We start from the raw sequence: 15,502 nt of genomic DNA, 5'->3' as shown, positions 1-15,502 counted from the left end.
GGCATCTATAACTGGCATGACACCACCAATAGCGGCAGTAGAAGTAGGAAGTACAGGAACAAATGGAGGATTGAGATGCCCGACTTTGGTTCTAATGTCAAAGACATGGTCCAAGATTAAGGAGGGTGTTCAGGGTCATAGTGAATATATCCCTATATGGCATAATCCCTGGCTCCCTGAGATGTTCAAATTAGAGGGTTTCTTGCCGTGGGAGGGTAAAGGAATATGGTTTGTACAGCAGTTATTAGATGGGGATAATCTCAAATCCTTTGCACAACTGAGGGAAACCTTTACTCTGCCACACACAATTTTATAAATTTTTGCAATTGAGGCATGCATATGAGAAAACGGTCAAAGATGGTATGACTATCAAGTCACAGTACACTGAAGTTGATAGTGGGAAGGGGCCCGAATAGGGGAATTATATCTAATATTTATTCTAGTCTCCTGGGAGAATACCTGAAAGGACATCCCCTCACGATAAATGAGAAGTGGGAAGCAGGGGTAGGGGAAATCTCAGATTCCCAATGGGAAGAAATCTTAGAGGGGACACCATTATTATCTATACCAGAGGCCCAAAGATTGTCTCAAATTTATCTCCTGCATAGGGTGTACAAGACACCAAGCCTGCTTCATAGGATAAGGGTACGACCTGACTCTTGCTGTCCCAGATGTTCGTCCCCAGATGCCAAACTATTGCATATACTATGGGAATGTAAGGAGCTGGAGGAATTTTGGAAACAAGTTTTACATGTAATTCGGAAAGTGCTGTCAGTGGACCTAGAGCCGGATCCAAGGATCTGCTTGCTGGGATTGATCGAAAATGATAATATAGAAGGGATCACTGTGCTATGTATACAAAAGTTATTATATATGGCGCGCAAGTCCATAGCGGCTCGATGGATCCAGACTTCGGCACCCACAATAAAGGAATTTATAAATAAGGTTAACAGTATAATTAGATTGGAATGGGGGGTATATTTGAAAAGAAAATGCCCCAAAAAAATTTGATAAACTATGGGGAAGATGGTTGAACACGACTGGACTTCCGAATAGGGCCCTGATAGATTTATGCAATAGCTCTCAATACCAATTGATGACTGTGACTGTCTGAATATATCTATAGCTATTTCTTAAGAGAATAATGACCATCGGAGGTACTTGTCTGTGGGATGAAGAAATCCCTGCTCTCTAGTATGACCTGTGTAGAGTGCTCGAATAGTCCTTAGGCATAATTAATAAATGTGGTCTTTATCTGTCTGCTGTAGGGAATGTGGGTGGGGGAGGGGCAGTGGGTTGTTTTTATTGTTTTGGTCCTTTGTGCAACAGTGTGTTTGTAAAGTGTTGTAAAAAAACAAAAATTACAATAAAAATGTTTTGTTAAAAAAAAAAAAAAAAAAAAATTTGTATCAATTACCATATGGCAAAAAGAACATAATTCTCTATGTCATTATGATTCAGAAGATGCCCGATTTATATAATATATATATATTTAGTTTTTTCACCACCAACTTCCTTGTATTGTTTAATTTTTTTTTTTTTTTTTACACCACTCACTAAACAAGTTCAGTAATAGATTATATTTATAGATCAGGGCCGTACAAATGCAGTGCTACCAAATGTGGGAGTATTTAACCCCTTCAGGTCTAAGCCATTTTAGGGCCTTAGGACCTGGCTTGATTTTTAAAATTAGCCCTGTGTCATTCTGCTTTAACCCCTAACGCTCTGCGCCGTAGCTCTACGGCGCAGAGGTATAAGGGATGCATGAAGAGGGCTCACGGGCCTAATAACCGCAGTCGGTGCTGGCACCCTCTCAACTTTTTTGTACACATTCGTTTAATTTTTGAAAATGTATTAAAACACAATAAAACCTATATAAATTTGGTATCACCGCGATCGCACCGAACCAAAGAATAAAGTAGGCATGTTATTTGGAGCGAAGAGTGAAAGTCGTAAAAACTGAGCCCACAAGAACGTGACGCACGTGACGTTTTCTTTCAATTTTTCCACATTTGGAATTTTTTTTCAGCTTCTCAGTACACGGCATGTTAAAATAAATAACAAATTTTACTTTCCCATGATGTTACGCACAAAATAAGCCCTCACACAGGTCTGTACACGTAAAAATGAAAAAGTTATGGATTTTTGAAGTTGGAGAGCGAGAAATCGGCCGAAAAAACCCTGCGTCCTTAAGGGGTTAACATATCCAGGGGATTTTGAGATTGCTATGAAGTACAATGTGATGAGAAAACAATAGAAAAATTTTGATATCTTTTGGTTTTAGTTATGAAAAAAAAATGGAAATTTGGCAAAAATTTCTAAAAATGATTCATTTTCATAGTTCAAAAATGTGTGCTTTTCAGGCAGATAGCACCTGATAGCATAGTCATAGCACCCAAGTAGCCTTATAACGAACATTTCCCAAATGTCTGCTTTATATGGGCATGGACTTTTTATGCATTCTCTCTTTTTTCTAGGTTGTTTCAGAATTGTGGCTGCAATTTGTCATTTTTATCAAAATTGCCAAAGCCCTTATTTAGAGGCACCTGCTCAGCTTTAAGTGACTTGGAGAGGCCTAAACAGCAGTAAAACCCATGCCATCTTAGAAACTACACCCCTCAATGTGTTAAAAATCAACTTTAAAGAAGTGTTTTAACCCTTTAGATGTTTCACAGGCTTAAAACAAGAAACTATTTACAAACCATTTTTTTAGACAATATATTAAAAATTTAAACCATTGCAGAGTAATAAATGATTAAAAACTCCACAAAGTATAAGGATTCCCCATATGTGGTGGTAAATTGTATGGGCAAATAGCCGGGCATAGAAGGAGCACCATTCAGAGCAGATCTGCATTGTCACATTTAACAGGCTATAAAATGATTGTTTCTGTAATTTCTTTTTTTGTGCATGAGATCCACTTTTCAGGTGAATAATTGATGAAGGGTTCAATCGCTAATGACCAAATTTTATTAATTCCTTCTTGGTGGTGGTTAAAAAAAAAATCATTAATTCTTGATTATAGTTTTTAGAATTTTTTTTTCCCCCGGACGTTTACCGTACCAAATGTGTTATTTTTTTTTTTTAAGGTTACCGTATTTTCCGGACTATAAGGCGCACTTAAAAGCCTTGGATTTCCGTGGAAATCCAAAGTGCGCCTTATAGTCCGGTGCGCCCTATCTATGGCACAGGGCAGCGGACCATACTTACATAGGTCCCCGCTACCGGAGACCGGAGATCTCCAGCGGGAACTGCAGACCACGCGGCATGAACAACTTCTGCCGCGTGGTCTGCAGTTCCCGCTGGAGATCTGCTGTCTCCGGTAGCGGGGACCTATGTAAGTATGGTCCGCTGCCCTCCTCCACCTCCCCCTCACCTTCCCCGCGTTCCCCGTCGCGTCTCGGCGTCGCGTCCCGTCACGCCCCCGGACCTCCGCCACGCCCCCGGACCCCGCGCCTTATAGTCCGATGCGCCTTATATATGTAATTATTACATATATAAGGCGCATCGGACTAACGCGCCTTATAGTCCGGTGCGGCTTATAAGCCGCAAAATACGGTAACTGGTTTTTCAGAACATTCAGTACTCATTTAGCAATGAATTTGTTACACGGCGATGCAAAAAAAAAAAGCAACGGGCATAACATTTATATTTTTTGTTTATAGAGCGGTTTTAGAACTTATTTTTTTTGTGAGACAAGCTGTACTTTTTCTTGGTATCATGGTAAATGTTACTTTTTGATCACGTTTTATGCACATTTTCGGAGGTCAGATGTAAAAATGTCATCATTTTGGGGTTTTTTGCATTTTTTTTTTTTACGCCATTGAGTGACTTTAGCACATGTGGCCACATAATTACCAAACTATATTAACATAAAATGTGATGATCATAATTAGAGAACAGCAATGACTGTAGCACATAGGAAGATTATAATTACATTTTCTGAAAGTTACAACAGCCAACAACCAGCTGGGAGTGTGTAGGCCTGTGCTTTGAGTGACTTCAGCCACAGGACTACACTAGACAGTCATATCTACTTCCGATAGGAAATTAGGACCAGGTGTCAGGTTAACATCAATAACTTGCAGGTATCTGAAAATGTTCTCCCATTTTGATCAGTGTCCTTTTAAAATTATCTTGTTCACTTTTTTATTCTGTGCTTTAGAATATATAAAATTGATGAAATAAGCTTAAAATACTGATATTTTACTCATATTAGAATATATTCACATTGGAATAACAATGGCCTTAACATTTAAGAAATTGTGTTTTGTTCTCCAATTTTGATCTCCAGTGTATAAAGCATCAGTGTTATAGGGCATGTATGTTGGATACTTCACTATACCAATACTAGCTCATGATCTCATGAAGTTGTGTATTAAGTATTGCTTGCTGTCATTCATTGTGTACTTGCAGTTCACAATCATGTGATGTCACATGTGTGCCCAGTAATCCAGAGAGGTGAATAACAAGCTATGGGCATGTGTGGACTGGATGTTAGCAGCTGGAAGTAAATAATGTAGATTATAAAATGGTGTAACTTATACTCAAACAGTACCATTTATTTGCTGAAATGTAACACCCCTTTACTGCTGTCCAGAAGTGGATTCAATACAACATACTTAGCAGTGAAAGCAATCAATGAATCTTTCTTTATTTTGCATTACATTTATGTTAAAAAAAATGTTGCCTTTTGTGTTGGAGTTAAATGGACAATGTCAAGATTGTCTCCCTATTAAGCTACTCTACCCCACAATTAGGGTATGAAATGTCCTAATTTAATAGTCCTACTGAAGTGAAGAAATCATGTAATGACCGATTTGCCAAGTTCTGTGTAGTGCTGCGGAATCTGAGTGCGCTAAATAAAGGAACTATTCATTAATAATGTGATCACTACATCAACTTTTGTACATCTTCAAAAGAGCTTTAACATTACGCCTCGAAACTCCAGTGCACCATAGGTTTCATGTCTATGTTCAGTCTTGGAGCATAATTCTCCCCCAGACAAAAGATTTCAGTTATAAGCGTACTGTTTAAGTTAACCTACATATAAAAATGATATTCATTCTTACCTGTTGTGAATTACATCACCTTATTGCTAAAATAGAAATCCCTGACTTTATCTGTAAGAATTAATGCTGTTAAAGGCAAACGTTCGCAAACACAGGAGACACCCAATACTGAAATATTGATTTAGATTTGTCTCATTCATTCATTTCGCATTCCACTAACTTAAAGTACAACTGTAAAGGTATAAAAATGTTTTCCCAACTCTGCACTAAGCAAAAATAAGCAATTCTCTAATTTGGCATCTGCAGGTCTCTAGCTGCTTTACCTTGTACTCCCAGGCTAACATCCTTTGTCATGCAACCATTGGAAACCGAACGTTATGGCTGGAGAAGAGAGGCGGCTTATTGGGAGGGGCAGTAGTAGAGGAGTGCAAGAAAACAGGACCTGGAGTGATGTCACAAGCCTGTGACTCATCACATGCTTCAGGTCATCCAATTACAAACATGCTGTCCTTAGTGCTCTGGCCTCAGTGCCCTTAGCTGATGTCACAACCTGGGCGCCCACATTAGGAAAAGCTGAATATGATTTTTATAAAAAAGGTGTGATAGATATACCAGGCTGTATCAGAGGCTTGGTAAAAGGTAGCAGCAGGGTACAGACATTGTTGTCAAAGGCTCTCTCCAGCTATGCTAAAACTAAATTTTTTTGGCAACTTTACAGTTACGCTTTAAAACTTCTATATTTGACTGCAACTGTGCAGCCTTTAATGCACACCAGCCTACAACTGTAAATAATGCTAAGCAAAAGCCATATAGTAACCAAGTCTTATTTTGCATAGGACATTTGTACACTAAACGACTGACAAAACATAAGTACAGAGAAAAAGATGGTCCAAGATAAGGTTTTCAAGTTAAAAAGAGTCCTATAGAAACAACTCCCAAAATTTGTATGCAGCGTTAGTATTTTCTTCTGCAGGTTACTGGAATACATAAAACACATTTTGCCCATCTATTTTTATTGTGAATCGTCTTAATATAACATTTGAGCTACTGGGCAGATCATAGAATGCTACAAAATTGACAAACATTAGATTTACCGTAGTTGACATATTAATTTAAACAGACATTCCTCAAAGAACAGAAAAACATAAATAAGAGAATCCAATTGTTGGGGGCTTTCGTGGAAACAAACTTTTGTAAAGAAATGAAAGGCTTGTTTTGGTTTTGTTTTTTAAAGAAAACAGTCACCATAAAAATGCAGTAGATGTTATACAGCCAGAGACACTGAGAATATTGAAATTTCATTTCAAGATCTGTGTGTATTCAGGCCTTGGGAGTCTGGAGGGTGCTGTCACTTAAAAGGAGCGTGACCATTTGTCACGTTCTGGTGAAACACTGTGGTGCTGTGGTTCAATAACCTCTTCACTTCTAGAGGATTTTTGTAGCAACCATCTCCATAGTTCTCGTAGAAGTGAATGGACATATGTTAGGTATGTTGACCAATGGTTTCATTCATACCGATCCGAGGAGAACCGCCAACTGCATTCCAAAGCACAAGGAGCAAAGACAAATAGAAGTCATACTAAATCATTACAAGACAATACAGCAAACTGCAGCTCCTCCTGCTCTATAACATGATGCTGGAAACTGCTCGTAAGGAGATACAAGTTTATTTTAAAACTCAGTTATGGCTCAAAAGGGGAGATATGAAAAAGAAAAAAGTAATTTTAGAAGGAAAGCTAAATTTTCCAAAACCTGAAAATATAACAAGTTGCATCAATCAAGTCAGAAGTTTAGCACACTGCTTTCTAGTAAATCATTTCCAATATTTCCCCATAAAATAATTCTGTCATTCTTTTCACAAATGTATGAATAAATTGAAATTCCAATCCATACAATTCCAATAGTAATACCAGGGAAATTCTTCTCAAAAGTAGAGATGATCCAAAATTGCAATTCCAAGTTTAAACTTGAGGTATTTGTTAAAACAAACAGGTCAGGAGAGCAGACATGCCTTCTACCAGAAGTTTCAAAGAAGAAAATGTTTTAAAGTCTTCCTGTTTAGAAGCTCAAACTGCTAACATTTAACTGGGCAGACATAAGGTTTAACAATAAGAAGCCAACGGAGGCCATATAACATTCTTAGAGGTGATAATTGAGAAACTGATCTAGCACCATTCTCCAAATATTTGGTGGCCATATTCTCAAAAATGGTATTAAAGATGCTAGAAAACCTCATAACACTGTACCAATCCTTTCCTTAAAGGACTACAACGCCTAGTAAGGTTAACAAAGCAAGCCAGCTGCTTCAGATTTGTTTTCATGTGCTTTTAATCATCTTGGTACGTTGTGCCACCAAAAATGTTCCTTTTGGCACATGACAGAAAAGGGTGCTACCACCCTAAACCAAGTCTTGACCCACTCCCCCCCAAACAAAGTTTACAAAAAAAAGTCACAGTTAGTAAACAACTAGACGTTGAAGGCGTCAGATTATTAAAAGGAAGGGCAGGCACAGAAGAACGTGAACTCAAGGCACAAGTCTTCCTCGATGCAAATCCTCTGCGCACATGAGCCCATCATTTCACAGGAAGGCTGTCACTACCCCAGGTATAGATCACCATAGTCACTTCTAGTTTCAGCATCATCTGGCCACCAGCGAACACTTTAAGAGTTAAACTGCAATCTACAGGTAAAAAGGGCTTTTTAATATTCCCATTTTCAAAGTTATCAATCTCATCATTAGACTTCTAGAGATTTAGTGCACACGTTTCATGTATTTTTTTTTTAAACTTTTTTTTTTCTGTGTTCAAAAATCCAAAAGGCTTCCAGTGTCCAAGTCACTGCAAAATTTCTGTCCCTCATACTGTGGTGTCCCCAAATTCTTTATTCCATCGTACGTAAGACTCCAAGGTAGCCGCACTCACACTGCACTTTATCTTCTTTAAGGAATTTTGGAAGTCAGAAAATTTTATGTTTCGCATCTGTTAAAAAAAAATAAATTAATATTTATATGAAGGAATGCTCATTAATAATAACGTATAGCACAACAGAATAGGCAAGTGTGATCGAGAGGTTCCCACAATTCACAAATCCTAAGGATGATCAAAAATATACAAAACATATCAGGACTTATGGAGCAGAAACCATCACACAAATGACAACAACATCATAAAACCTTAAGTACCTCACTTGCAGACATATTTTTGACTTGCTCAGGCTTGAGCTCTGTAAAGAAATGAAAAAAAAAAAAAAGTTTAGCAGAAAGTATTTGCATAATAAAAACGAATACTCAACTGCCATCAAATTTATGGAAATATAATTAATTTCACCATTCTAAATTAACCCTTTTGTGACCAAGCATCGTTGGTGCCCGAAAGTCCAGGCCAATTTTTACAGTTGTTTGGCTCTTATTTAAATGACTATCTTTGAACTGCTTTACATATAATAATTTTTACTTTATTTTTTTTTTTCATCACATGCAAGACTTAAAATGAAAAAAAAAATCTCTTATTAATGAAATTATTCTTATAGAATTCATAAACAATAATTTTACTCCTTTTTTAAAAAAAATATGGGAAAAATATAACTATGTGCAGTCAATCCATAACCATTTTCTATGTTCAGAGGCAGAGGATGCATGTAGTTTTGCAAAGTGTCTTCTGCAGCTCCATCTGCTTTGTGCTGTCAGCTGACCGGCTGGAGGGGGCTTACTTTAACCTGTTATATGTCCTGAACCCTGGCACCCAGAAACACTGTTCTAGTACTATTAAAAGAAGATCATGTTTCTCTGTGAAACAGAACCGGAAATATCCACTCTTTGATTTTTTTTTTATTTTTTTTTATAGAACACTTGATTCCCAAATAAATTTTTTACTGTAACAGTGGATATTTCCAGTTCTGTTTCAACTATAAACACAATCTTATTTAAAATGACACCTTTGTACGTTTCTAGATAAGATAGCATGGACATATATAGCCATATGGCAGTCGTGAAGGGGTTAAACATGCTTAACTAAAAGAATTGGCCTAATAAATTTCTGTACTGAATTGAAAGTGCAGCAGACCGAGATTTAATACACTAGGAAGCAAAGCCAAATAGCATTTTTTTGCAATGGTATCCTATGGCATCAAAGTACATTTAAATGACTAAGTTTAAGGAAACATATGTTACTCAGACTAAACATCCATATTTACCCCTAATCGGTCCAAGAGCTGCATCTTTTGCTAGTGCAGTTATATCACTCCCAGAGTATCCTTCCGTCAGCCTATCAGAAGATTGAAAAAAAAATTACAACAGCTTCCTAACCAGAAAACCAATCATGATATGCAATTTAACATAGTATAAAGCACACTATTGTAGGACTTACCTTGCCAACTGCGCCAATTCTTTCTGTGTAAGTGGATTCCCTTGCTTACTTAAAAGATTCTGCAAAAGCAGAAGCCTTGTCTGTAGAAAAATATGATGCCATCAATGTTAAAAATAGTAATTTTATTTAGAAAAATCTACAAAGTACAGCAACAATTAAACTACAATATACACAATACCATTCAGTTGTGTATTAAAAAAACAAACTCAAAAACTACTTAGATATGTTGGAGATCAAACTGAACAAATTTTTAACATAACGTATATTCCGCCGTATAATACGACTTTTGATCAAAAAATCTTCTGTCTGGTCTGGGGTCGTCTTATACGCCGGTAATTGACCTCCCGCCGTGTATTCACCGCGGCGGTCGGGTCACGCTGCATGGAGAGGGCTCACGGGCTGAGCCCTCTCCATAGCCGGTAAGTCTTTGCTGCATATTGCTAGTGCTACCCTGTTTCCCCTAAAATAAGACATACCCCGAAAGTAAGACCTAGTACAATTTTGTTCAGGCTTAGAAATATAAGGCGTCCCCTGAAAATAAGACCTAGCGGCAGTCATTTCAGCAGCTCCTCCCGTGCCATACATTAGTATTAGGAAATCTTTTAGATGCTGAAGAAGGTGGTGACATGGGGAAGAATTCATGGAAGTAAATCACCGACTGTTGTGCTGCAAATGTGATACCAGCAGCTCCCAGGATAAGAAGGGTCATTTATGGAAAGAGCTTTTACTAAACATGAGAGATTGGGGCCAATGATTCTAATAGAAATGGAGTCACAAGAAATACAGCATGAAATTCAGAGTTTGGAGAGTCATAAGGAGGTTAGAGAAGTAGATTTTTTGTCCAACAATAAATGTAAATTCTTGTTCATGGAAAAATAAGACATCCCCTGAAAATAAGACCTAGTGCCTCTTTAGGAGCAAAAATTTATATAAGACACTGTCTTATTTTGGGGGAAACAGGGTAGCACCGATCGCGGGTGTTTTCACAGCGATGGCTGCCGGGAAAACTGCCGGCAGCCTCAAAAAGATAGCGGCGCATCCGTCTCCATGGTAGCCTCGGGTCCTCCGGAGACCCGAGGCTATTTCGTTTTAGCACATTGTAATGAATGAGGAGGAAAATCCCCATACTGTAGTATGGCAGTATATGATAGGATCGATCAGACAACCTAGGGTTAAAGTACGCTAGGGAGTCTGAAAAAATAGCAAAAATAAAAAAAAAGTAAAAAAAAAAATTATAATAAAAAAACCTAAAATTTCAAATCACCCCCCTTTCCACTAGGGTGGGATAGAGGGATCGACTATCCCTCAGAAACACCTGCTCCTGGCTGTGATAGCTTACAGATTGTCTGTCCTTTCTCCTCTTGAGCATGCTCTCCTGATGAGCATGCCAAAATGCCAACTTTATAGTCTGAACGCCTTCATATATAGAAGATACAGGTCAGTAACACATCCTTGAAGAACTATAGTATTGCATTTTAAAATTAAAGAAAAAAGTATTTGTCTACTCGCAGAAATCTCAAGGCAACACATATGTGACCCCACAGAACGTTGATGGGTCAGTTTTGCAATTTCCTCCATTTTGTATAATTCAGCAGGCAGAACAACATAAAATCTGGATTTATGCAAATATGAGTAGACAATGTATTTTTAATTACCTCTTCATTTGGTAAGGAGACGTAAACCCTTTTAGTAAATCTCCTGCAAGCAAAACATTGATTTAGTAAGAAACCAAAAATATAATCAATGCAATAAGGATTCTACAATATTATCAATAAGTAGCTATTCCATCAGAACAGATCAAAACTAAACAACATTACTAGTCATGGTATTGAAACTGTTAACATGGTCATCAAATAAAACCATTGTCCATCATTTAAACAGTATGGCTACAACAAATCTCAAAATGAAGAGGCAACAGCACAAATTTAGTTTTTCCTGTACTGAAGGCCACAAAAATGTTTGCCTCCAATACCAAGGCTGATATTGGTAGTATAGGATTTGTACCGTGTTAGCCATAGAGAGCAGAAGAAGAGTGAAGCAATCAGGCAATACCTTTTTTGAGGCTAACTGAGTATATTTGATTGTGAACTTTGGAGAATACTAGTTCTCTTCATCAGACATGATGTTATGCATGAAACAGAAAATTCACAGCATTTTATACACACCTGGCAGTGATCATTAAATATTTTTAAAAAACTTTAAAACAACAGATTAAAATACGGTAAATATGCAGAGACAGTTTTTAAATCAAGATGATAATAAACAGACTAAAAACCTGTGAGACTTATCTGCTTGTGGCCTCCAGGTCAGAGGTAGGAGGTCATGAGGCTGGCGTGGATATGAAGACCACTTTAGTAGGTGTTAAATCTCTGCATTTATTTATACTTCCATTCTTTCCTCTCCTTCTGTGTCTTAAAAAGTCCCATTAAAATAGTAATACTCAATCTTTCATGGTGAGGCCCTGTCTCGGGCCTCCTGTTGGAACTCTTCATATGCAAGTAAGCTGTTTATGGCTTCCGCTTTGCTTATTTGGTTGTCCAGGTCCAGGTCCGTCTGGTCTGAGCAGATACATTGTAGCATATAGCCTGGCTGTATATGATAGATTGTCTGTATGTTTGGGGTGAAAGCGGTTATTTCTCAGGCAGACTGTGGTATATGGTTGCGGCTGTCTTTAATTTTTATTGTGGGACCTAGAAGTGTATTTCCTTCTCTAAATAGCTTGATTTCAGATTGAGGATGGGCTGAAAGTTGTTGTAACCCTCATGAAATTGAAGCAGGGCCTCCTCGCCTGCTCACCAGTCCAGATGATCAGAATGTCATCAATGTAACATCATGAGTTATATCATGGGTTTTGTGATGCATGTGGATAAGTAAGCACCTTCCAGTTCAGCCACAAAAAGATTAGCATACTGTGGTTCTCCATGTGTGCCCAACAAGCTTCTATTCCATCTCTGTGGGAATATTGGTGTACAGAGATTTTACATCCATGGTGGCCAGAATTGTACCATTTGGTAGTGGTCCTACAGCCTTGGTCAGTAGTGTCCTGGATGTAGCTAGGAGTATTATTTTAGTATTGTTTTTATTATTTTAAACACTACAGTGTCAATACAAACATACAAAACTGTTCTGATTTCCAACAACAAGGAGCATTGGGTTCTTATCAGGCATATGGCATTATACAGTTTAAGTTAAGTTGCTATTGAATTTGTACAAGTGTTTGTTCAGCAATAAAGTCCAGATCAATTTTCTTTTGTGAGGGTTGATGTAGCTTACATAATTGTATTTGCCCTGCTTTTTCTGAGCCATATATTTAAATTGAAAGAGGTAGGTTCCAGGAAATAAAGAGAAACTGAACAAAAATTACAACTACTGTATTAAGGTATATAGCCTGCACCAAAGGTCAAGTGGGGGTTGTACGTGGACTGGTAGCAGATGGGCATCCTTTTGAGCTAGGAATATTTCTGACCAGGGGATTTAGGAGATTTTCCACCCACCATGAGATGCTTGCTGTCAAGGTGGCAATGGCAGAAGTAATAGGCCTTCCTGGATTGCCCTCTTATTGGATCTCAGGGGGTATATAGAAACAGCCTGGCTTGGGATTTTCTGGGATGAGATGGTTGATCTTGTGCTGGATATCAGTTGAAAACTTTTTGATCAATTTACCAGTTGATTCTTGGAGTCTGTGCCTTTTATTTGCCTTTCAGTTGAAAACTTCTTGGTCATGTCAATTAGTTGATCCCACAGAGGGAAATGAAAGAATGGGAGTATAAATTAATGCAGAGATTTAACTAACACCTTACAAAGTGGTCCTAACATTCATGCCAGCTTCATGACCCCCCCCCCCCATCTCTGACCTGGAGGCCACAAGCAGATAAGAGCCAGGGCTCTCTTGTCATGTTTCGCAGGTTTTTAGTCTGTTTATTAGTGGTCTCTGTATAATTCAATCTGTTTTAAAGTTGTTGTTTTTTTAATATCCTCTGATAATCACCGCATATTGAGCATCAAAGGCTGTGAATTATCTGTTTCACGCACAACATCATGTCTGATGAAGAGAACTAGTATTCTCCAAAGCTCACCATCAAATATACTCAGCCTCAATAAGGCATCACCTGATTACTTCACTCTTCGTTTGTCAGAAAAAAATTCTGACACGTGTTAATAGGCATGTTCTGTTGAAAAATGGAAACTGGGGGAAAATGCATCCAACAGTAAGGAATTATCAGCAAACTTTACATTATTTGGATATGGAACCACAATTCTAGAGGTACTGGAAGAAAAAGTCCTGTGGATATGCCACCACTGTATATTAAGGGAATAAACCTTCAACTCCATTACACTCCAGTAAAAAGGTAAAAAAAACGATTTGTCTCAATAAGAGCTTTCACCAGTTAGACACTTTTCATGTTCTGCATACTGCATCATACCTGAGAACGGCTTCATCCAGCTCTTGAGGTCTGTTAGTTGCCCCCATTACGAGAACTCGGTCGTCACCTCCAGACTGGACCTGTTCAACAACCAAGACACATAAGTAACAGTAAGGTCCCATTCCTTGGCCTGCTCTCAGATGAGAAGTGGATCCATTAGCATCAAGTGAAAGCAATTCTCTGTAATTACCCAGATAACTACTGTACTTGCTTTTCAGCAAAAAGACAGGCCAAGCTAATGTATGTAAAGCAGAGGGCAGTAAATTCTCTAAACAGACATCCTGAACTTGCCCCAAGTTTATCAAACATCCTCCAATAGTCAATTTTGGTACAAATCTATCGATTTGTAAAGGCAACCTTATTAAGAAAATACTTACACCATCAAACTCTATTAAAAATTCAGTTTTCAATCGCCTGCTTGCATCATGTTCTCCTTCTCGCCTTTCACATAAAAGGCTATCAACCTCATCTGAAAAGACAGGCAGGTTTGCATTTACATGCCAAGTCAAACACTTCAATCCTTGGAAAAAATAAAACTGTCCAACATTTTTTAAATGCTTTTTTTTGTTACATTTTCATACTAAAGGCTTACTTAAACATAGAAACACTGGTATATCAAAGGTCAGGGCAGTCAGAGTATTACCTTATTTGGTTAATGCTTCTCGTCTGAAATTACCTTGTCACTTGGTCATGTGATCTCATTGTGACCCGATGAAAATTAGAAGTATTTGTGGTATAATCAGCAGAGCTCGGCCACAAGGACTTCCCACAGATGGGAGCACAAAACCTATTAGAGCTGCTGCTGATGGGAGAGGTTCTGTCATAAAGCAATAATGATGGAGATGAAAGCCTCATGATCTCTTACATTATGTAGGAGAATATTGTGAGAAGGGTGAGAAGGATGATCAAACTGTGCCCCCAGCAGGTGGAGAGGATACAGTCTCTAAATGCCCATGTGATGCTTTCCAGATGCATCATGTGTGATATAAAAGGCATCATACAGAAAGAAATCTAGAATTCAGGATTAATTCTGATAAAAAGGAGACAGGCGGCTTCACTGCAGCTAAATGTGTAAGATAAGATAAGATAAGATAATCCTTTATTAGTCCCACAGCAATTCTTCTATATACTCTGCAATCAGGTTAAAGGGAAAAAGGGGATTTTCCTGGAGAGTTTTAAAATAAACCCCCGTCACCCACCTCCCATAGTGCCAGCCCTCTACGCTGTGTCAGCTACTATATTCTAATCATTAAAAACCATAATTCCTATTTTGCATAACTTGTAAAAAACAGCATGTACTCATTAGTAGTTATGTTAATGCTGGAGACAGAATTGAATTTAAGATACACTCCATATTCCAACCTAAAGGCATTGTTCGCCTTTGCCATATACTCATTTATTGACAGGGATCTGGCTAGTTCTTTCCTGGTGGTTTGCTATAAAGACTGCAATATTTAGAGACCCTTTCAGGTGTAAAAAAAAAAGGGACTTTCTGTACATACTAATGAAATACCGATTGTCGAAGCGGTCGCGGTCCAGGGTAATCATGAGGGGGCCCATGCAGTGGAGCAAGAAGGGGAAAGGGAAGCGCCTGGACACTTTTGGCCTTTAATAGGACATGCATATCATGTTTTTCCCCCAAAATATATTAATAGATCTACACCGTTGATCAACTCAAACAGGTTCCTGAATTCCACCTTCA

The 15,502-nt window shown here is 38.1% G+C and overlaps 1 protein-coding gene across 3 annotated transcripts in view; it reads right to left on the bottom strand.

The window, feature by feature from the left end:
- Positions 1-6,231: 6,231 nt before the first annotated feature.
- The window catches only part of SPAST (spastin), a 35,104-nt gene continuing 25,833 nt past the window's right edge, over positions 6,232-15,502 (bottom strand). For all 3 annotated transcript variants that reach the window (XM_072141207.1, XM_072141205.1, XM_072141206.1), the window contains 7 exons: positions 14,178-14,269; positions 13,801-13,880; positions 11,032-11,074; positions 9,377-9,456; positions 9,204-9,274; positions 8,194-8,234; positions 6,232-7,990 (listed from right to left, as the gene is read on the bottom strand). In XM_072141207.1, coding sequence (XP_071997308.1) covers positions 7,868-7,990; positions 8,194-8,234; positions 9,204-9,274; positions 9,377-9,456; positions 11,032-11,074; positions 13,801-13,880; positions 14,178-14,269 — 530 coding nt within the window. In that variant the 3' untranslated portion in view covers positions 6,232-7,867. The remainder of the gene's footprint in view (positions 7,991-8,193; positions 8,235-9,203; positions 9,275-9,376; positions 9,457-11,031; positions 11,075-13,800; positions 13,881-14,177; positions 14,270-15,502) is intronic.

The sequence above is a fragment of the Engystomops pustulosus genome, chromosome 3 (assembly GCF_040894005.1).
Source record: "Engystomops pustulosus chromosome 3, aEngPut4.maternal, whole genome shotgun sequence".
Taxonomy (NCBI): domain Eukaryota; kingdom Metazoa; phylum Chordata; class Amphibia; order Anura; family Leptodactylidae; genus Engystomops; species Engystomops pustulosus.
Note: the sequence above shows the minus strand (reverse complement) of the source record. Positions and strands in the feature narration are given on the sequence as shown.